The sequence below is a fragment of the Engystomops pustulosus genome, chromosome 6, assembly GCF_040894005.1.
Source record: "Engystomops pustulosus chromosome 6, aEngPut4.maternal, whole genome shotgun sequence".
Classification (NCBI taxonomy): domain Eukaryota; kingdom Metazoa; phylum Chordata; class Amphibia; order Anura; family Leptodactylidae; genus Engystomops; species Engystomops pustulosus.
The window spans coordinates 76958467-76982195 of NC_092416.1; the positions used below are offsets into that span (position 1 = coordinate 76958467).

The 23729-nt window shown below is 40.2% G+C and overlaps 1 protein-coding gene across 1 annotated transcript in view; it reads left to right on the forward strand.

The window, feature by feature from the left end:
• Positions 1–22904, forward strand: part of LOC140135333 (CMP-N-acetylneuraminate-beta-galactosamide-alpha-2,3-sialyltransferase 4-like) — a 45792-nt gene extending 22888 nt beyond the window's left edge. Inside the window, exons 3-11 of the mRNA XM_072156681.1 lie at positions 2797–2881; positions 3192–3272; positions 3883–3980; positions 5876–5939; positions 14066–14161; positions 14267–14456; positions 16759–16899; positions 16976–17119; positions 22602–22904. Of these exons, the coding sequence (XP_072012782.1) occupies positions 2797–2881; positions 3192–3272; positions 3883–3980; positions 5876–5939; positions 14066–14161; positions 14267–14456; positions 16759–16899; positions 16976–17119; positions 22602–22688 (986 nt within the window). The 3' untranslated portion in view covers positions 22689–22904. The remainder of the gene's footprint in view (positions 1–2796; positions 2882–3191; positions 3273–3882; positions 3981–5875; positions 5940–14065; positions 14162–14266; positions 14457–16758; positions 16900–16975; positions 17120–22601) is intronic.
• Positions 22905–23729: the final 825 nt, after the last annotated feature.

The following is a 23729-nucleotide window of genomic DNA, read 5'->3' on the forward strand; positions in this document are numbered from 1 at the left end:
GGCCTCCTCTCATGACTAATATTGTAAGCTCTCTTTCATCTACCCCCTTATATTGTGCTCCCCTTATATTGTGGCCCCCTCATCTCCCTCCTTATATTGTACAATGGGGAAAAAGTAATTAGTCAGCCATCAATTGTGCAAGTTATCGCACTTAAAAACATGAGAGAGGCCTGTAATTGATATAATAGGTAGACCTAAGCTATGAGAGACAAAATGTGAAAATAAATCCAGAAAATCACATTGTCTGATTGTTAAAGAATTTATATGCAAATTAAGGTGGATTTTCTACAACATAGTGGAGTTTGGGGTATGACTGTTTGAGGTTGTAGACTGGTGTCTTTTATACTGATAAGTTCAAACAGGTGCAATTACTACAGGTAATGGGTGGAGGACAGAAGAGCCTTTTCAATAAGAAGTTACAGGTCTGTGAGAGCCAGAAATCTTTCTTGTTTGAAGGTGACCAAATACCGTATATTCCGGCGTATAAGACGACCTGGTGTATAAGGTGACTCCCCTACTTTCCTGTTTAAAATATAGAGTTCAAGATATATTCGCCGTATAAGACTACACCTTTTCCAATGCATACAAAACACCGGTAAAAATTAAAAAAAAAAACAGATTTGAATTTAACATGGTCCTTTTTTTAATTTAAATTCTTATGACATGCAGGTATATAGCAGGAAAACTGTCGCTCATAAACATAAGGCATACAACAACAACATTACCATTGTCCATTTTACTGTAAATGTTACCATACTGTACCTTAAATTTTTATTTTATTAAATATTCCATGCCATGTACTCAGAAGCGGGAAAAAAATTCCAAATGCAATGAAAATGGTGAAAAAACGCATTTGCGCCATTTCCTTGTGGGCTTGGATATTACGTCTTTCACTGAGCGCCCCAAATGACATGTCTACTTTATTCTTTGGGTCGGTACGATTAAGGGGATTCCAAATTTGTATCGGTTTTATAATGTTTTCATACATTTACAAAAATGAAAACCTCCTGTACAAAAATTATTTTTTTGATTTTGCGCTAATAACTTTTTTATACTTTAGTGTATGGAGCTGTGGGTGGTGTCATTTTTTGCAAAATTTGATAATATTTTCAATGATATCATTTTTAGGACTGTACGACCTTTTGATCACTTTTTATAGATTTTTTTATATTATTCAAAATGGCAAAAAAGTGCCATTTTCGACTTTGGCCGCTATTTTCGGTTACGGGGTTAAACGCATTGAAAAACCATTATCATATTTTGATCGGGCATTTTCGGATGCATCGATACCTGATGTGTTTATGATTTTTACTGTTTATTTATATTTATGTCAGTTCTAGGGAAAGGAGGGTGATTTGAAATTTTAGGTTTTTTTATTATAATTTTTTTTTAAACTTTTTTAAATTTTTATTTATACTATTTTTCAGACTCCCTATGGTACTTTAACCCTAGTTTGTCTGATCGATCCTACCATATACTGCCGTACTACAGTATATGGGGATTTTCCTCCTCATTCATTACAATGTGCTATCAGCACATTGTAATGAAGGGGTTAAAACGAAATAGCCTCGGGTCTTCGGAAGACCCGAGGCTACCATGGAGACGGATCGCCGCCCCCGATGACGTGACTTTTCTGAGGTTCCCAGGTGTTTGGCCAAGCTTCCCTGTGCAGAGCCTTGGTCCCCTTGAAAAATGCTTGAGTCTCCCATTGACTTCAATGGGGCTCGTTATTCGAGACGAGCACTCGAGCATCGGGAAAAGTTCGTCTCGAATAACGAGCACCCGAGCATTTTAGTGCTCGCTCATCTCTAGTTATAATCTTTAACATGAGGAAAAGTTCAAGGTGTATGGCCCCTTCCACACTAGCGAGTGTGATGCGATGAACTCGCATCACACTCGCAACGCAAGCTGCCGGGAACGCACGGCCCGAACCCTGCACCGCGGGAATGAACTGACATGCTGAGTTCACTCCCGCGGTGCAGGGTTCGGGCCGTGCGTTCCCGGCAGCTTGCGTTGCGAGTGTGATGCGAGTTCATCGCATCACACTCGCTAGTGTGGAAGGGGCCTATAAATAATTTTACAACTCACTGTGGGTAATTTATCATAGTTCTTATTTCTTTTCTCTGTGTTTGCGCCTTTTTAATTTAATTTGAGCATTTTTTGTTCCTTTTTTGCGCCTATTCCGAAGGTTGTATGAAATTGGGGGAGCTGTGTTAGGGTTCCTTATTTATGTAAGCAGGACAGATGTACTTGTTTGATTTGTGTCTCTTTGTTGGTGCAAAGCAGAAATAGGTGCAAAACTAATCTAGGAAAATCTTGGCATTAGCAAGATTCTTTATGGTTGTAGGAAATAATGCACAATAAATGCACAAAAGCTGCAAATTGAGACTTATTAATGAGAGGACTTGTGGCTTTTATATAAAAAAAAAACACAAATTGTGGAAAATAAAGTATGAAGCCAAACAAATTTAACATAGCAAAAAAAGCCTTATGATAAATAAGCACGAATAAGAAAACACTGGAAAAGAAAAGGAAACAAGAACAAACCTCAAACCACACTATGATAAATGACCCCCACATAATTTGTTGTTCTGTTTGTGTAGCTCCTGTGCTTGACCCTATCTATCATGTATGCTCTGTTGAGCTGCTGTATCTAAATCTATAATATGTGGTTCATTCTTTTTTTGCTGTATCTAAGCCAATCATGTGTCTACTGAGCCCCTGCATCCATAGTAAACATATATATAAAATTTCCTCCAGACCAATGTAAATGAGATAAACTGCTTTACGTTGCAGGGGGGATCACTTTGGAGCTTCTCATCTCTTTGGTTATATTTATCGTAATTACTTTGTATACAAGCAGAGGTTATTACATGTTAAGGTAAGAAGTGTTTTTATCTAGTTGGGAAACCTTTTTATGAGCTGGTCATTAAAATAATATTACAATAAAGTAGTAATAGGATTATGATTGGATATCCAAGGCGTATTGGTGGACTTTAGATCATATTGCAGCTCTATGCTACAAACAAGAGCTTCATTACAAATGGAATTTTGTCAATTTATTTTTAGAATTCTTTTTAGTTTACTTTTCATCTGTAGAATATCATTGTAGCTAAATTAGTATAAATATAAATACCATATTATATGCATATTCCAGATTTCTTTTTTCATTTACAATATGTAACCTCTAGCTCCAGCCCACCATATGAGCACATTCGACGTGAGTGCACACCAGGAGACGTTGCTTCTAAGGCAGCTTCTATAATCCCCAAGTGAGTATCTACAATACCGGTATAATAACGAAACTGCTCCTGACTATAAAATAGCTCTTATTTATGCATTAGATGAAACTGCAGTGTGGTGACCTATAGCATCATGCCTTGTATGACACAAAATGTAGTCAATACATTCTATGGTTAAAGGGACAGATCCAGCTAGAATTTTAGACTAATATTTGACAGCATATAAATATTCAATTATTGATAAAGGGGACATTTCACTACTTTCACCATGACAACGCTTTACATTATAGGCATTGATCCATTGATTCTGACACAGTCGGAGAATTTCTGTTACCTCTACCATTCCTGAGTAATTATTTTCAGGTCTCTACTGTCAGATGGAGGGTGCTAGGCTGATCTGCTCCAGCCCAGGACCAACCCCCTGACAGTAGAGAGCCTAATTAGTATAATTTATATACCCAATATGCTAATTAGACTCTTTCCCCTGACAGCCTGGCACTGCCTATGTGACAGTAAAAAAACAAAAAATAATCATAATATTAGAAGGTAGTAGGTACCACATTTGTTTTGATAAGGGAACTATAATTTTGTTACCAGTATCCTGATCACCTTCCCGTTAATTCCATCTGGTTTATTACAGTTACTCCAGAAATCACAAGTTCTTCCTCCAGCTTAGTGATTTTTTCTGGACATCGTACCGTTCCAGGTTTTACTTGCCATATGGCACCAATGGAAGTGGTAAGTTACTGTTGATATGAATGACACCAGATAAGGAAACAGCCCCATTATGGTAGCAAAGTACAGGCATCATATTGTGCTATTAATGCTATTGTCTGGGAGTATTGTTATGCAAGTCCTCAATATTACACAGTTTCAAACATTCTAAAACCCATCTCACTATCATATTTGCTAACTGCATGAAATGTCAACTCTCTCCTAACTAATCCATCCTATGTCCTCCTCCCATCTGTTATCCAGCAAACACCACATAAGCTCCAGGCTTCTCTGCAGTCACTTTCACCTTGGACCTTGTAAATAAGATGGCAGCTGATGGCTGGTTCAAGCTTATTAAATTATTTTACTCTGTTCCCTTATAAAGAATGGATCACTATACAAGCTCTTATACCTCTTGTGTCACCCCCTCATATTTTTAATCTCAAATGTGTTATAAAAACGTAGTTCATTTTTTGGTAACACATGCCCTTTAAGTAGATAAAAGTTACACAGTAGTTAAGTGATTTCCATGATCCTGGGGAGAGCCCACTACTGACAGTATGTACCACTAGACACAAGTCTCAAGCACCGGCACAGGGTTCCTGGCACAGTTGACAGCACAGAATTGTCCGGCTGCATGGTAGGACACCATATATAATAATAGGTTGGAGCCTCTTAGTATACCCAGTACAATATGAGGGGTGGGGTTAACATCAAGAAATGGCACAATGCTAAAGTACTTGATAAATTTCTCCCAAAGTGTACACACTACAGATTTTCCTACAAACCACAGCATTTTATAAAATCATCACGCATTAAAATCATTAGGATCATGCGTCTATGAAAGGAAATTATAATTGTAATGAACTTATATGAACACAGCTATTGCCATGTCTCTGTGCTAGGTCATTGACCTTTCCTAAAAAAACACATCAATGTAAATGTCATCTTTACTTTGGACACTTAGCTAGACACGTCCCCCTTGTTCCCCCTAGTTGTTTAAAGGAAATCTACCATTTGTTTTTATGCATTGTAAAGCAAACATACCTTGAGAATGCTGTAGTGACACCAATGCAGAAACATATCTTGTTTAATCCCTGAACTGAGTGGTTTTGCTCAAAAAAACAATTATAAAATACAGGACCTTGGGAAAGCTGTGTGCCCTGGCTGCTGTACATAAACACATTACTTCTACGTACACAGGAGCTGCCTCAACTATCCAGACAGGATTAATCAACCTGAGCTGGATGACTCATACACACCAGCTGGGGGATGGTGCAGCATTTGATTACTTCTGGCTGACAGGGAAAATACAGTGATGAGTAATCTTGGCTTATGCTGGGCAGGACAAGGCTTGACCAGTGCATAATTAGGCTGAGGAGAGTGCCGGGGCAGCCTCAGGAGCGACAGTGCCTCATTGTCATAATTTTATAATTGTTTTTGCAGCAAAACTATTTAGTTCAGGGATTAAACAAGATACATGCCTGCATCATTGTAGCTACAGCATTCTCAATGTGTGTTTGGTTCATAATGCATTAAAGCAAATGGTAGATTTCTTTTAAGCTCCATCATCAAGTTAGCACTTATATGACAACATGTGTTCTGTTCTGTGAACTGCTATGTTTAGCCTGGAAGGGGCAGTATCAATATTTCACAAATAAAATAACTTTCAGTATGCTTTCGGAGAGGTGGAGCAGCAAGGCATCACATATCAACTGTCTTTCTGTTTCTCTCCCCAACCACCTCTACCAGGAAAGGTAGTTGGCCCTATTTTCTCCATCTCTCTGTTTGTCTTGATTTCTCACCCATGGATAACTGGTCAAATCCCTTGAAATAACAAGTCATACATCAACATATTGTAATTCTGATTTCTTGTTTTTTACCATTTGCATGTATTTATTTGTTATTCCTTTATTTAGAGGCGATGATAATGCAAACACTGGCTCTCACTTATCATTATGACACACCCCATGAAATTGACAGGTAAAGACTAATCACACAAATGCACAATGCTTTCTGCACAATATCTGTACACTGCTGTGTTGTAAGTTGGGGTATTTTGTAAGTTATAGTAGAGATGGCTTTATAACCTATTGCAGGCTGATATACCTCTAATTTCTTTGCATCTCCTCATGATGTCTAGCTTCTGTGGTTTTGTTCATCTACTTCTCTTTGTCAGGCAGGTCCTATGTAAGTGCTTCTTTGCTTGAGAACAGGTGTGGCAGAAATCAGACTTGGGTGAGAATAGAGAAATTGAGCATCCCAGATGTCACCAAAAGTGTCAAACATAACAGATGCCTAAAGGTGTTTTTCCACAAATAAAAGTGGGCTAGGGCCCCGTGGATAGGGCCTAACTTTTGTTTGTGGGAAAGCCCTTTTAAAGGAAACCTACCATTTGATTTGATGCAGTATGAAACAAACATAACTTGAGAATGCTGTAGCTACACTGATGCAGGATTATATCTTGATTAATCCCTGAGCTGAGTGATTTTGCTGAAAAAACAGTTATAACATTCAGGACCTTGGGAAAGCTGGGTCAGACTGGCTGCCTAGATCAACACATTAGACAGCTTGTAACCTAACCTAAATGGAGGTTAGTCAAGACATGACTAATCAAGCTGAGCTAGATCACTCATACACAGCAGGGATGGTGCAGCAATTGATTATTCTGCCTTCAGACACAAGCCAGGGATTGTGAAGGTACAGCATTCTGAAGGTATGTTTGCTTCGAATGCATCAAATTAAATGGTAGATTTCCTTTAGGATTCTGAGGCATCAGGCAGGATGTTCTCAGACTGTGGCCTCTGAGCTTAGAGCGTCACAGAGTGTCAACAGCAGGTTGTAACAGACATACAGAGAGACTGGAAGAATGAGAGAAAGGCATAGACGTGGATGTGTCCTGGAGAGCTGGATGGTGAATGCTACACAGCTCCACGCACATTTAAGGAGGTGAAAGGTCTTTCAGACCTTCCAAAAACCTGTACATCAGTGTGGTCTGCGAGCAGGATGACCTGCAAAGGTACCTGACTACACCACCAGTCACAGGCATCTTCGTCTTTCATCGGCCAGGGCGTATCTGTGCTGGAGGGATCCGTGGGCCTCAGTGCTGTCACTGATGAAAGTGCATTTGTACTGAGCAGAAGTGATGTTGGTAACATCAAGGAGAGCGATATACATCACCTGATGGTAGTGATGTTATAGTCTGGACAGGTGTGTCTGGTCCATACCGAACTGCCCAACACTTTTTAAACAGTACAGTGGCAAGCTCATAATACTTGAATAACATCATTAATCCGGTCATTGTGTCCCTGTAAAAAGAACACCGGCCTAATTTTATCTTCATAGACAACAATTTTCCAGCTCATCATTAGGTCACATCATTAGTGAATGACAACTGGAGACTGGGCTACCTCAAATGGAGTGGCCTGCACTTTCTCCAGACAAGAATCCCATTGAAAACCTTTGGGATCAGCTGAGATGCAGTGTAGAGGATTGTACATCTATACCCCAGAGCCTCAATAACCTGAAGGCTGCCCTCATGAAGAGCAGACAGTTAGTTGAATGAAACACAGTATGAGACAACATCAAGTTGTGATCACTGCTCAAGGCACATGACAAGTTATTGAGACATTTCTGGGGGGTTTACCCACACCTGTTGTTTGCTTTTCTTTCAATAGATAGTATGAGATAAGGAAATTGGCAATAAATGCTTTAACTTTTATGATATTATTTCATTGCAGTGTGAACTTTTTATTTTTTAAAATGTGTAAGTTGCTTAAATGTCCCCCAAAAGCCAACTATCTCTAACTTTTTGTTTTTGTGGTCATGTCCACCTCCAAGAAGCCTCATATTATAATTTGCTACCATTAAAGCTATGTACCCAAAATAAAATAAATAAATAAATCTTTATATTTGAGGCACTAGTAGTAACCTTGGGACCCACAGCCAACTTACAATAGGGCCCCAATTACACTATGACGCTTTCAGGAGAATATTTCAAAGGCTTAGATAATCCACAATGTGATATCACAATAAAAGGATGCTGCACACAGTGATGTCACAGCACAGGGCAAATATATACACAGCAATGTCACAGTAAGGGGGTACATTTACTAAGGGTCCGCACGGCGCATTTTCGTCGGGTTTCCCGACTATTTCCTATTTGCGATGCATTTAAGTGGGGTTTTTGGCACACGCGATCGAATTTGGATGCGACACAACTCGGGGGCGCGGCCAATGGACAACCCGACTGATTCGGACTAAGCGCAGGATTTACAATTCCAATTGTGTCGCAAGACAATGCACTCACATGCACCGGGAAGAAGAAGGTGAACTCCGGCAGACCTCAGCTGGGAAGTGACACATGCAGGAAAATGGACACACGATCTTGAAGAATTGGGCCGGACTTCATGCTCGTCGTAGAATGCACCTCGGGGATCGTGACAGGACCGGGTAAGTAAATCTGCCCCAAGGTATCTAGAACAGTAGAAACTTCACACTCTTGAAGTAGTGGTGCTCAATGTGGTATTCTCAATCCAATCCGTATCCAATCAGAAAACATGGCACACACACGTTATGTATTCTTTTTTTCTTTTCCAGTGAATATTTCAATACAGAGATAATGCACGCAGTGATGTCACTGTACAATGATAGTATACACACAGTGATGTCACAGTGCAGGGATACACAGTGATGTCACAGTACAGGGATTATACACACAGTTATGCCACAGTACAGAGAAGATACTGACAGTGATCAATAATGAAACGCCAGATGTCATACCACAGGGACAACATACATCATAATATCAGAGACACAAATAATACAAATAAATAAATTACAAAATAAATATATATAAAAGCTGTGGAGAAGTGAAACACACAGCTCCATAGTAATATACAGATCAACACTTCCACTTTGCACTTCCTGCACCCTTTGTCTAAGTTAAAGACGTCTCCCTTGTCATCCAAGTTTAAGCCTGTGACTGTAACTGATGGTAAAGGAACTTGGTAGCAATGTGCAGCAGATCATCTAGTCTTGGCTGCCCTCTAGTGATAGCATTGGGCAATTACTACTTTCAGGGGGTACCATAAAATTCTGTTTATTATTCTGTTCTATCAAGAGATACAAACTGCAGCCAAATTCATAGGAAGGAATTACAATATGATCTGATCATCTGCATCCATCTACATTCAGGTCTATAGGCCAATGTATTTTTTAATTATTATTCAAAACATTCAATTCGTATATTCAATCTTCATTACAATTATATTAATATAACATAATATTAATTACATATTAATACTTCATTATATTATTGTTGTGGGGGATGTATGTGACATTTATTACGGCTTCTGCCCCACCGGCGGGGAGTGGACCAGTGTGTGGCCCTCCTGTCGCTACAGCCACTCGCTACAGCCCGCAGGCAGATCCTGGTGTAAAGATAAGCACTGCAGAGGACCCCGCCGGACACATCAAGAGGCCGAGGCATGAGGGCAGGCGTATGATAAATAACCCCAAATATTCCTATCCCCTACTTCTACCTGTGTGTTGGCTTTGACTGTTGCCTTTGAAATGCTTTCAGCTAGAATAATATAATTAGTTAGCCTTTGTAAGGCCCCCTTCATACTTGCATTTTTCATGCGTGTGCTTTTGATGCGCAGAACTTGCATTGCACTCTGACCCATTGTAATCGATGGGGATTTTTTTAGACTTGCATTCTTTTTCATGCACACACGCACAGTTTTTTTACATTTAAATCTCAGCATGCTCTACTTTTGCAAGTCTTGCGCATGAAAAACGCACCATACAAGTCTATGGAGATGCATCAATAACTTTTTCACTGATCCTTATCACGTGCGATATCTGCAAGTTAAGGACGCATTGAAATTGCATTGAAAACGCGTAAAACTGAGACAATGAGCAAACTCTGAATGAAAACTGATTCCACTCTGATGAAAAATGTCAGTTTTTCACTGACCATTTCTTAAAGAAAATCTAGCATCAAAAACCATCATGATAAAAGGGCACTTATTCATAGATTCATGCAATCTGACTGTGGTAATCTTTTTATATTTGTTATCTATGAGCCTGCTTTGCTCATTGTAGCAGCCTGTGAATCTACACAACTGAAGGGCTCTGGAAACGCTCACCAGAGCCTTTCAGACTCATTAACATGATTATAAAATTTATAAAATTATAAAAGTTGATTTTCAAAGAAAGGAGGACATGTATAACAAATAAAAGAAGATTACCACAGTCACAGTGCCTGGATTTATGAGTAAGTGTCCCTGGTTTATCATGGATTTTTATGGTAGATTTCCTTGATTTCCATGATTCACAGTTCATATATGTTCTGATACTGTACTGATTAGTAGTAACATGACGTGCAGTATCAGAACATACATGACCTGTGAATTGTCTCATTTGGTATACTTAATACATTGCTCTAAATTCTTGTTGCCATATGTAGGATGCACGGTCAGAAAGCTAAAAGACCGTATTAGCGAACATATAACTGGTGCCAACCCTAACACAGTCACCAGTACACGCAATTTATCAGACATTTCCAGACATTTTAAAGAAATTCATGCAGTATCAATGAATGGAATGTCAGTTACAGCCTTAGAGCAAGTCGCATGCCCCAATAGAGGTGGCGACTGGAAAAAATTACTTCTATCCATAGAAGCATTTTGTATTCTAAGTTTAGATACTCGTTTGTCAAAGGGATTAAACTACAGGACTTATTATACTTTAAAACAAGTAAAATCACACTGTTTTTCCACTACCTGTAGTTTGCAGGTTAGGGAGCCAATCACACATCTTTTACTGTGCATGTCATTTCCATGCCGAAAACCCACTAGCTGACTCTGAATCTTCCATTACTTAAACTACAAGCTGCTAGAGCAGGGCAGGTATGACTGAGGACTAAGATGTAACAGTCCGAAACGCGTTACCTCTGCCAATTTTTTGTCTCGTGTTTTTTGGGTGTTTTGTGTCTCCATGTTTTTCACTATACATATTTTTTAAAAGAAGAAGATTCAATTTCTGACTATGTTTTAACACGGTTTTCCTGTTACATTTTTTTGGATGCTGGATTTCCCATCTCTACTTTTGTGTCTGTTTTTTGCTCCAAGTAATTACTATAATACTCCCCAACCCCAACCAACCCCTCCCCAGTAAATAGCCATCCAGCCCCTCCCCAGTAAATGGCCAGCCAGCTCCTCCCCAGTATTTAACTAGCCTGCCCCCATTATATAGCCAGCCAACCCCCCCAGTATATAACCAGCCAGCCCCCCCAGTATATAACCAGCCACCCCCCCCAGTATACAGCCAGCCATTCCCCCCAGTATACAGCCAGCCCCCACTGTATACAGCCAGCCATTTCCCCTGTATACAGCCATCCAGTCCCCCTAGTATACAGCCAGCCCCTCCCCACAATATAAGCAGCCTACGCCCTCAGTATACAGCCAACCTCCCCAGTATACAGCCAACGTAGCCCCCGGTATGCAGCCAGCCACCCCAGTATACAGCCAACCTAGCCCCCTGTATGCAGCCAGTCACCCTTCCCCCCTGTATTCAGCCAGCCTGCCCCCCAGTATACAGCCAGCCATCCTGAGCCCCCAGTATACAGTCAGTCAGCCTGCCCCCCTGTATAGAGCCTGCCAGCCCCCCACCCTTCCAGTATACAGCCAGCCCACCTGTCCCCCAGTATACAGTTATCCAGCCTGCCCCCCAGTATAGAGCCAGACAGTCTGCCCCCCAGTATACAGCCAGCCTGCCCCCCCTCATTATACAGCCAGCACATTAAAATAATAAACAATGTACTCAACTTTCTGATGCTCCCCCATAGCTCCGCTATCTGATGCATTCAATCTGTCCAGTAGTGCCAGCTCAGTGTGTGGCAGCGGCTCACAAACTATGATGCCACCCACTTGCTGACATCATAGTCTGTGCGCCTGCCAGCGAGCATGGAGCTGTCACTGTCGGCCGGACTACATAAGCAGAGCTGCGGGGGAGCGTTGGAAAGGGGAGTACATTTTTTTTATTTTCGATTGGCCCCATCGGGCCACCAGGATTTCTCCCGGTGGGTCTTATGGCCAATCCAACCCTGCACCTCACCCATCAGCTATGGTCAGCGGCCGCCCCACCCGCGAGCTATCGCAGCAACCCCAACCACCCCACCAAACAGCTATCGCCGCCCAACACTCACCAGCTATTGCAGGCACCCGCTCCACCCACCGGCTTCTGCCGCAAACTACCACCCACCGCAGCCACCAGCTATTGACACCAAACAGCATACTCACTACAGGAGGACTGGGGCCTTGACTGTAACGGGTCGATATATACTGCTGCATGCTAGGCAGATGTGACTGCTATGGCCTGGGCCCTTCTCTTCCAGGGGCCTGGTCACAGTATCACCCCCTGTAACCGTGATCGGTAAACCTCTGATTGCATAGTGGTTGTGGAAAGTATTCAGGCCCCTTTAAATTTTTCATTGCAGCCAATTGGTAAGAACAAGTTCTTTTTTTTGCTCATTAATATACACTCTGCACCCGATCTTGGCAGAAAAAACAGAAATGTAGATATTTTTGCTGAAATATCACATGGTCATAAGTAGACTTTTTGGGAATGATGCAACAAGTTTTTTAGGTCAGGTCTGGGGCAGTCATGAATGGTCACAGAGTTGTTCAAAGACACTGTTTTGTTATCTTATCTGTGTGTTTAGGGTCATTGTTTTGTTGGAAGTTGAACCTTTGGCCCAGTCTGAGGTCCAGAGCTCTCTGGAAGCGGTTTTCATCCATATCTCTTTACTGAGCCGCATTCAACTTTTCTTGAATTGCAACCAGTCGTCCTGTCCTTGCAGCTGAAAAACATGATGCATGTAGCATTATGCTGCTACTACCATGTGTCACTTTTGGGATTGTATTTGGCAGGTTATAAGCATTGCCTGGTTTTCTCCACACATTTTGCTTAGAATTGACACCAAAGAGTTCAAACTTCGTCTCATTAGACCAGAGAATCTTATTTTTCATAGGGAGTCCTTCATGTCTTTTTTGCTAACTGTATGTGGCTTTCAGATGTCTTGCATCGAGGCTTCCATCGGCATAAAGCCATAAAGATCCGACTGGTGGAGGGCTGCACTGATCTCCCATCTCCATACTACATCTCTGGAGCTATGCCACAGTGATCCTTTGGTTCCTATTTACCTATCTCACCAAGGTTCTTCTTATGCAATTGCTTAGTTTGACTGGACGGCCAGGTGGAGGAAGAGTTTCGGTTGTCCCAAAAATCTTCCATTTTAGGATTATGGAGGGCACTGTGCTCTTAGGAACGTTAAGTGCTGCAGAAACCTTGCCAGATCTGTGCTATGCCACAATTTTGTCTCTGAGCTCCTTGGGCAGTTCCTTAGGCCTCATAATTCTCATGTGGTCTGACATACACTGTAAGTGGTGAGGTCTTATATAGACAGGTGTATGCCTTTCCTCATCAAGTCGAATCAGTTAAAACACAGCTGAACTGCATTGCATGATGGAGTACAACCATGTCAAGGAGGATCAGAAGGAAATGGACATGTGAGGTAAATGAGGGTCACAGCAAAGGGTCTGAATACTTATGACTACGTAATATTTCAGTTTTTCCTGGGGTGCAACGTGTACATCAATTAGCAAAAAGAAATTTACTTTTTTGGCCTTACCAATTGGCTGCAATTAAACAATTTAAGGGGTTTGAATACTTTCTGTACCAATTGTAAATGTTTCTCCCTTACCAAACTTTGCCAACTTTTTTGGGGGTGTAATTAATCCTATGGAGTAAAAAAAGTTGAGCCAGCCGTTTCACCAGATTGTGTATTATATTTGAAATTTTGTTACAAACAGTTGTCCCAGTTCTTTCTGTTATTATCCCCACTTCTTCAATCTAATTCTCTGCCATCTGATTTTTATCTGATGACCATGTAGCTGCTAATATTGGTTTATAATATTTCAGTAGGAATCTCCAACTGTTTGTTAAAAATTCCCACCTTCACTGTTATTTAGCCCATATTTTTCCTGCAGCTCTTGAAAAAATATAAATCTATTATCTTCAACTATATTATATTCCTTTCTCAGGCTGCAGTGTCGCCGCTGTGTAGTAGTCGGAAATGGCTACCGCATGAAAAACAGTTCATTGGGAGAGGTCATCAATAAATATGACGTGATCATCAGGTGAGTGGATATTTATATTGGGCCTCTTGCTGTTTTTGTTACAATTATGGACTTAGGAGCAGTGACAAGAGGGCCTATGTTCTGATCGTTATAGTTTCTCTACAGGTTGAACAATGCACCTGTCCATAATTATGAGAAAGATGTGGGCGATAAGACCTCAATAAGGTTGTTCTACCCAGAATCTGCTCACTTCAGTCTGAATTTGGATAACGATCCGAAGACACTGATGGTGCTGGTGGCGTTCAAGAGTAACGATGTAAAATGGCTGAAAACTATTCTGAATAATGAGAAAAGGGTGCGTTATGTTATCTGAGAGCACTGATAAGTTTAGTACAAGACCCTGTCAATGACCTGCTACGTGGATGCTTGGGGATTGCTTTTTAATTTCGCCTACTGATCTGACACATTAGGAGAATTGATCTTCTGCTGTGATGACTGACCTTTGTGTGTCACGGTCAAATACCAAACCAACTCCACCCCACATACCTGCATCCATAAATCTTGCCCCCCTTTATGGTCAATGAGAGAACTTTTATATAAAGTGGGCCATAATGCAAAAGTGGTGATATATCCATTTTATAAAACAACATCTGTTGTAAATTTTGAACAAAAAATAAGATTACAAATTATATATTGTTTACAGAGGTGAAAATGCAGCAATGGAATAAGATGGACCACACAAAAAACATGCAAATCAATGTAAGAATAATGATACCATACAGTGCCTACACATAATAATATCATTATACAATTAACTTCCCAGATAAGCTTGTATAATGAAGATTCTTACAAAGATGGAAGCTTAAAATAGGTTGTAGAGGATGAAGGCTCTGTTATACGTAAAAGTCTCAAAGGACTATTTACACCTCTTCAATAATCTGGTGTAAATATAGAACTACTGTTAGAGATGCTATCCTGCAGATTCTCACAGTACATAACCCTATAACCCAGTATCAGCATTGGTTTATGAGGGATCAGTCCTGTCACACTAATCTGATTGCCTACTATGAGAAGGTAAGTTCCAGACTGGACCTGGGGAAGGCTGTGGATGTTGTAGATCTGGGCTTTTCCAAGGTGTTTGATACAGTTGGTACATAAAATGAGACTGCTGGGAATAGGATAAAATCTGTGTATTTGGGTAAGTAATTGGCTTAGTGATAGAAAACAGAGGGTGGTCATTAATGGCACATTCTCAGATTGGGTTGATATCACCAGTGGAGTGCCACAGGGGTCAGTATTGGGGCCACTTCTTTTTAATATTTTTATTAATAACCGTGTAGTAGGTTTACACAGTTAACTTTCAATATTTGCAAATGATACTAAGTTGTGTAAAGTAATTAATACCGAGGTCGTTAGTATAGAATTACAAGGATTTCTGGAAGCTGGAGGAATGGGCTGAGAAATGGTTGATAAGATTTAATGTAGATAAATGTAAAGTTATGCACTTGGGCCATAAAATAAAAATTAATTGTAAACAATTATGTTTGAAACAGTCAATTACTTGGTAAAACCTTGGCAGAAAAAGACTTGGGGGTATTGGTGGATGGTAAACTTAATTTTAGTGACCAGTGCCAGGACTCTGCTAATAAAGCAAGTACAATTATTGGATGTATCAAGAGAGGAATAGATTCTCATGATAAGGACATACTTTTGCCCTTATACAAATCCCTGGTCAGACCACGTATGGAATATTGTTTACAGTTTTGGGCATCTGTGTATAAAAAGGACATATTAGAACTGGAATGGGTGCAGAGGAGAGCAACCAAGATTATTAGGGGAATGGGGGGACTAGAATACAATGACAGATTACAAAATTTAGGATTATGAGGGAAGACATTATTACAATGTGCAAATATCTGCAGTAAAAGGATCCCTCCAAAGATCTTTTTATACCTAGGCCTGTGACCAGGATAAGGGGCATCCTCTATACCTAGAGGAGAGGCGATTTTATCATCAACATAGACAAAGGTTCTTTACTGTAAGAGCAGTGAGACTGTGGCACTCTCTGCCGCAGGAGGTTGTTATGGCGGACTCCATGTACATGTTCTAGAGAGGCCTGGATGCCTTTCTGGAGAGCAAAATATCAGAGATTATGGGGAAAAAACATTTGTCAATTGTTAAAGGTTGGACTTGATGGATTTGCAGCCTTATATACTATGATACTATGAAGACTGTGCAAAGCCAGATTCAAGACATGGGACTTTTGCAAAATCAATATCACCTGACTGTGCTATTGTGTACTTGATGTCTCTGCCTTCCTTTGGAAATTGGTTATAGCACTGTTGCTATAATATTCTATTACTTTTGTTTGTTTCAATGTTTGTTTGATTAATAAACTTAATTGAACCATAACAAGTCCCACAGTTACTCCAGTCACCTGCTGGTCTATGTGCTGGGACTTTTTATGTGTTTTGAGACTTTTTTTGAAAGTTTTTGAAAAAAATCCCAGACAGAAAATAGACCATAACAACATTTATTAAAGGGCCAAAGCCACTTTAATGAATCTGATGGGCAGCAGAGCACCAAAAATAGACATATAACTGTCCCAGGGAGCTGGTCTGATGAAAAAAAAACCCCTTTATATTCTATTCTTTCAGATTACAAATGGTTTCTGGAGAAAGCCACCAGTAATCTGGAATGTGAAACCTGAGAATGTACGTATTCTGAACCCATATTTCGTGGAAGTTGCGGCCACAAGACTCCTTAGCTACGACAATAAAACCCAGAAATTCTCAGCAGTAAGTATCTTAAAGCAGATGTATAAGAAGCTTCTTGGTGAGAAGGGAAGAAACTGATCTGCTTGTATGATTTCAGAAGCCTACCACTGGCCTGATGGCCATCTCCTTTGCTATACACTTTTGTGACGTGGTGCATATTGCAGGATTTGGGTATCCAGCACCTATCAGTAAAACACAATACGTTCACTACTATGATAAAGCGACCATGAAAAACATGGCAGTAAGTATCCGCTTTTGACTCATGGTTGCCACAAATCTCATATAACATTTCTATGCAGTGGGTTCTTTCCAGTAATGGGTTGGGGATCTTTAACTTGATAACTTTTTAACTAGTCAAACAGAACTATGGTAGATATATTCTTGTACATAGAGGGCAGTATTATTTTAGGTACCTTATATACTTGAGTATAAGCCTAGTTTTTCAGCACAAAAAAATGTGCTGAAAACCCACACTCGGCTTATACTCGAGTAAAAAAATATTGGTTTTACCGGGTTTTTGTGGTGAAATTAGGGGCCTCGGCTTATACTTGGGTCGGCTTATATTCAAGTATATACGGTAAATATTGCATACAGAGGCAGTATTATAGCAGTTGCTTTCTTATACATACAGTAGGAATACAATTATAATAATAATCTTCTTGTACATAGGGGGTCTTATTATAGTAGTTATAGCCTTGTACATAGGAGCAGTATTATAGTAGTTATATTCTTGTACATAGGGGGCAGTATTATAGTAGTTATATTCTTGTACATAGAGGGTAGTATTATAGTAGTTATATTCTTGTACATAGGGGGCAGTATTATAGTAGTTATATTCTTGTACATAGGGGGCAGTATTATAGTAGTTATATTCTTGTACATAGGGGGTAGTATTATAGTAGTTATATTCTTGTACATGGAGGGTAGTATTATAGTAGTTATAGCGTTGAACATAGGAGAAGTATTATAGTAGTTATATCCTTGTACATAGAGGGTAGTATTATAGTAGTTATATTCTTGTACATAGGGGGCAGTATTATAGTAGTTATATTCTTGTACATAGGGGGCAATATTATAGTAGTTATATTCCTGTACATAGGGGGCAGTATTATAGTAGTTATATTCTTGTACATAGGGGGCAATATTATAGTAGTTATATTCTTGTTCATAGGGGTAGTATTATAGTAGTTATATTCCTGTACATAGGGGGCAGTATTATAGTAGTTATATTCTTGTACATAGGGGGCAGTATTATAGTAGTTATATTCCTGTACATAGGGGGCAGTATTATAGTAGTTATATTCTTGTACATATGAGTAGTATTATAGTAGTTATATTCTTGTACATAGGGGCAGTATTATAGTAGTTATATTCTTGTACATAGGGGCAGTAGTATAGTAGTTATATTCCTGTACATAGGGGGAAGTATTATAGTAGTTATATTCTTGTACATAGGGGGCAATATTATAGTAGTTATATTCCTGTACATAGGGGGCAGTATTATAGTAGTTATATTCTTGTACATAGGGGGCAATATTATAGTAGTTATATTCTTGTACATAGGGGTAGTATTATAGTAGTTATATTCCTGTACATAGGGGGCAGTATTATAGTAGTTATATTCTTGTACATAGGGGGCAGTATTATAGTAGTTATATTCCTGTACATAGGGGGCAGTATTATAGTAGTTATATTCTTGTACATATGAGTAGTATTATAGTAGTTATATTCTTGTACATAGGGGCAGTATTATAGTAGTTATATTCTTGTACATAGGGGCAGTAGTATAGTAGTTATATTCCTGTACATAGGGGGAAGTATTATAGTAGTTATAGCGTTGTACATAGGGGGCATTAATATAATAAAGGGCAGTGGCGTAACTAGGAATAAGTGGGCCCCATAGAAAACTTTCGGCTGCCACTCTTCCCCCCAGTATGCCTGTATATATAAAAATACATATATATGTGGGTGAATACTTTGATGGATTACATCAGTGACCTGGATAATTTATTTTTTTAAAAAGTGGTTGACAAGGGTGTTTTATTTCGAGGTTTTTATTTTAATAAAATATATTTCCTAAAACAATCTTTTTAACTCAAAAATTGCTTTAGTAATGGTATTTTCTAATAGTCAGCACCCATTCCTAAGGCTGGATCCTAGTGTTGGCCAATAGAAAAGAAGTTAAAAAAAACACACACACAATTTTTTTTTAGGAAATATATTTATTTATCTAGGTCTGCCATGTAGTCCACTGAATCAGGTGAAGTATGAATAAGCATACACAGATCCGGAAAACATAAATAATTGAAAAGGCGTCAGATAATAGATACATACATACATACATACACAAACAAACATATTTATATATACATGCACATACACTTACGAGGTGTATACTTATACAAATAACTGGGGAAAATTATTGACTAGAGTATAAGCCTAGGGTGGTAAATGCAGCCAATACTCTTGAATAAAATGCCCACAAGTGGCCTCCCTTCACTAATAACATATCCCAGCAGCAACCTCCCTTCACTAATAACATGTCCAGCAGTGGCCTCCCTTCACTAATAAAATGTCATAGCACCAACATCCCCTCACTAATAACATGTCCAGCAGCAGTCTCCATTCACTAATAACATGTCCAGTAGTGGCTTCCCTTCACTAATAACACGTGAAGAAATAGCCTCCTTTCACTAATAACATGTCATAGCACCAACATCCCCTCACTAATAACATGTCCAGCAGCAGCCTCCATTCACTAATAACATGTCCAGTAGTGGCCTCCCTTCACTAATAACATGTGAAGAAGTAGCCTCCTTTCACTAATAACATGTCCAGCTGCAGCCTCCCTTCACTAATAACATGTCCAGCAGCAGCCTCCATTCACTAATAACATGTCCAGTAGTGGCCTCCCTTCACTAATAACATGTGAAGAAGTAGCCTCCTTTCACTAATAACATGTCCAGCAGCAGCCTCCCTTCACCAATAATATGTCCAGCAGCAGCCTCCTTTCACTTATAACATGTCCAGCAGCAGCCTCCCTTCACTGATAGCATGTCCAGTAGCAACCTCCCTTCACTAATAGTATGTCCAGCAGCAGCCTCCCTTCACTAATAACATGTCCAGTAGTGGCCTCCCTTCACTAATAACATGTTATTAGTGAGGGGAGGCCACTTCTGGACATGTTATTAGTGAAGGGAGGCCACTACTGGAAATGTCCAGAAGTAGACTCCCTTAAAATAATAAACTTACATACCCTCCGGCTATCTATATAGGGAATAAACTTACCAGTATTGGGAGAGAAAAAAAGAACTGGACCACACATCCATACACTACACAATCATCTATTGCCGGTAGACTACACTCAAGGTTTTTAGTTACATTTTGTATTGCATAAGCCCACTAACCACTTATTCTAGTGGGTCCCTACGCTAATAGGTGCATTATAATATGGCATCAATTGCCGCTGCAACACAGGACCAGCAAGGACCAAGACCAGGGCCGGTGGGGGACCTGGGCGCAAAAATCTGGTGGGAGCCCCCATTGAATGTAGTCCAGACAGGGGACAGGGGATACTATAAGTGTCTCCCCAATAATCACTATATACAGATATCACTTTATACAGTTCCCAGCAACCACTATATACAGCTCCCCCAGCAATCACTATATACAGCCCCCCAGCAATCAGTATATACAGCCCCCCAGCAATCACTATAGACAGCTCCCCCAGCAATCACTATATACAGCTCCCCCAGCAATCACTATATACAGCCCCCCAGCAATCACTATATATAGCTCCCACAGCAATCACTATAGACAGCTCCCCCAGGACTCACTATATATAGCTCCCCCAGGAATCACTATATACAGCTCCCCCAGCAATTGCTATATACAGCTTCCTCAGCAATCACTATATACAGCCCCCCTATAATAACTATATACAGCCCCCCTATAATAACTATATACACCCCTATAATAACTATATACAGTCCGCCTTAATAACTATATACAACCCTATAATAACTATATACAGTCCCCCTATATTAACTACATACAGTCCTCTATAATAACTATATACAGTCCCCCTATAATAACTTTATACACCATCTATAATTGTATACAGTCCCCCTTATAATAACTATATACAGTCCACCTTAATAACCATATAACCCTCTATAATAACTATATATAGTCCCTATATCAACTATATACAGTCCCCCTATAATAACTATATACACCCCCTATAATAACTATATTTACCCCATATATTAACTATAACAGTCCCTATATTAACTATATACAGCCCCCTATAATAACTATAAACAGTCCCACTATATTAATTATATACATCCCCTATAATAACTAACTATATGCAGCCTCACGATAATAAATAACAAAAATAATTATATTGTACTCACCTTCCATCCTTCCCCCAATGTGCGCCAACCTCCTTCCCTTTCATCACGGTGTCAGGATAGAGGAAATAAACAAATATGGTGGTACCCGACTACAGACGGCGCTGTGACATTGCGGTGTTGTGACGTCACATGCTGCGCTGCCAGTGGCAGGGCACTGCCATCTTTGTTTACATCCGATCGTCTATGGCAAAGCAGAGAACTTATTGCTTCCTCGCTTTGCCATAGATTGAAGTCGGAACACATCGGGGGGATTCATCCCAGGGAGACCGGACCCAAATACACTGTTGGCGATTCGGGCGGTCATGCGAACGAGTTGCCCCCAGCACCCACACTGGCAGGCATAGCCCCCATGGCTCCCCCCTCTCCCACGATCGATCGAGGTCGCAGGGGTGGCGACTGAGACCGGGCTGATACTCGGCGCTGATAACTCGGCGCAGCACAGCCAGCAGATGTTTTAAATTGTGACAGCCGCGGGCCTTCTCGTTACAGCGCGCTGACTGTTCTGCATCTGGTCTGTACGCTGGATCAAGGGGGCCTGGAGCTGTCACAATTCTAAAAAGGAGAACGGGCCCCCGATCTGCCCACCGTCCCACCCACCTCATCCACTGTCCCACCCACCTCACCCGCCGTCCCCATGCATCGCATCCATCGATTACACCGACGCAGGCTTAGTGACTTGTCAGCATGCGCCTGGTCTGTTGAGGTCGTTGACCTGGGACCTAACCTGGCAGATGCGTCATCAGCCGTCGCCTGCGCCGAATCCCCAGATGAGAGAGAGTGAAGAGGAGAGAAATAAGATAAGAATTATATTTTTTATTTTGCTTAAATATATGGGGCCCTGTTTCTATTGGGGGGGGGGGTAGGAAATGGCTATTCGGGGGTATTTTACCTATGGGGGACATTAATTACGGCTACTGGTGGATGGCGTTCAATGTTTTTATGCATACCGGGGGGGGGGGCCCTGTTGGGAATTTTGCCCTGGACCCCTGAGGACTCTAGTTACGCCACTGCTCCCACTGATGTTGCCCTCTGCACCCATACTGGCAGGCATAGCCCCCATGGCTACTCCCTCTAATGTCATCTCACCAGTCTGTGAGCGCTGTGAAGCTCCCGGGTCCCAGAACAGCTGCCACGGCTGTAGTTACGACTCAGAATCATAGTAGGTGTATTCATAAACTGAGTGGGGGTGTTATAGTAGTTATATTTTTGTACAAAAGGTTGGCATTATAGAATTCTCTATAGAAATTAGAGGGAGTTTTATAGCAAGTTATTTGCTGTGTTTATAGTATATGATTGTTTTCCTAGAGATCAGAACATAAAGTTCCACTAGAAGCTATGGTGATAAAAAAGCTTCTTCAACACAAGGTTATTCACAATCTGACATACTTTTGAGGCTGTGGACAGAGCAACTGAACAGGAATTGGTTTTATCGGAATGATTAGTGAACATCTTACTTTCTGAAGGCCACAAGATCTGAAGATTCATCCTATGTGTGATATATGAACTTGCCCCTTTAATAGATTATCCATTCATAGTCCTTTTAGGTGCTGAATACTGTTTGAAATGTAGCAATGACCATATTGCACCTTTCTGTATATTTTGTATATATTTCTTGAACATTGTTGTATAGTTTCCTCTGTTCATTTTCATGTACAGATTATAGTATATAATAAATACTATAATAATAATAAATCTCTTCCTGATGAAGAATTAAAGTTTTTATAAAAGAAGCACACAGTGCCTAAGCTAAAATACAGCTTACACTTTGACTGCCATCTTGCATTAATTAATTCTCTACTCCTTCAACTGCCTACATGCACACAACATGCATGCATTTATATGTACTTCAAACAAAAGCTTCATGGACCATTGTTGGCATCCAATGAGTCTTTGGCAAGGGAGTCCCACTCTGGAGAAAGCCTTTGACAACAATTCCAACAATACCTATATCATGCTTCTGACTTTATCATATGATGAGATATAGGGGCTTATTTACTAAGGGTTGCTGATCGCACTTTCGTTGGTGTTTGCACGGCTTTGACAGGTATTTAACAGGTGTCTACACTGTGATGGTGTCGCACACGATCATTTTTGGTGCAGCTGCGCTGGCTTCCATGCGACAAATTAGGGGGGCCTGCTGCCCCCCTAATTTGCAGAGCAAGTCAGGGAACACACAGATGACAGCACAGAGCACTGGAGCTCTGCATCATAGTAATGATCATCAAAATATATTAAAACATGTCCAACTACTCCATAAAACACTTATATAGAAATAAAAAGATGAATACATGACAAGATGAATAAATGATATTGCCATGTATTCATCTTTTTATTCCTATATAAGGGTTTTATGGTGTAGTTGGACATGTTTAAATGTATCTTTTTCTTTGTGGTGTAGTAGATTACTGTATGATCATTATATATTATATATAA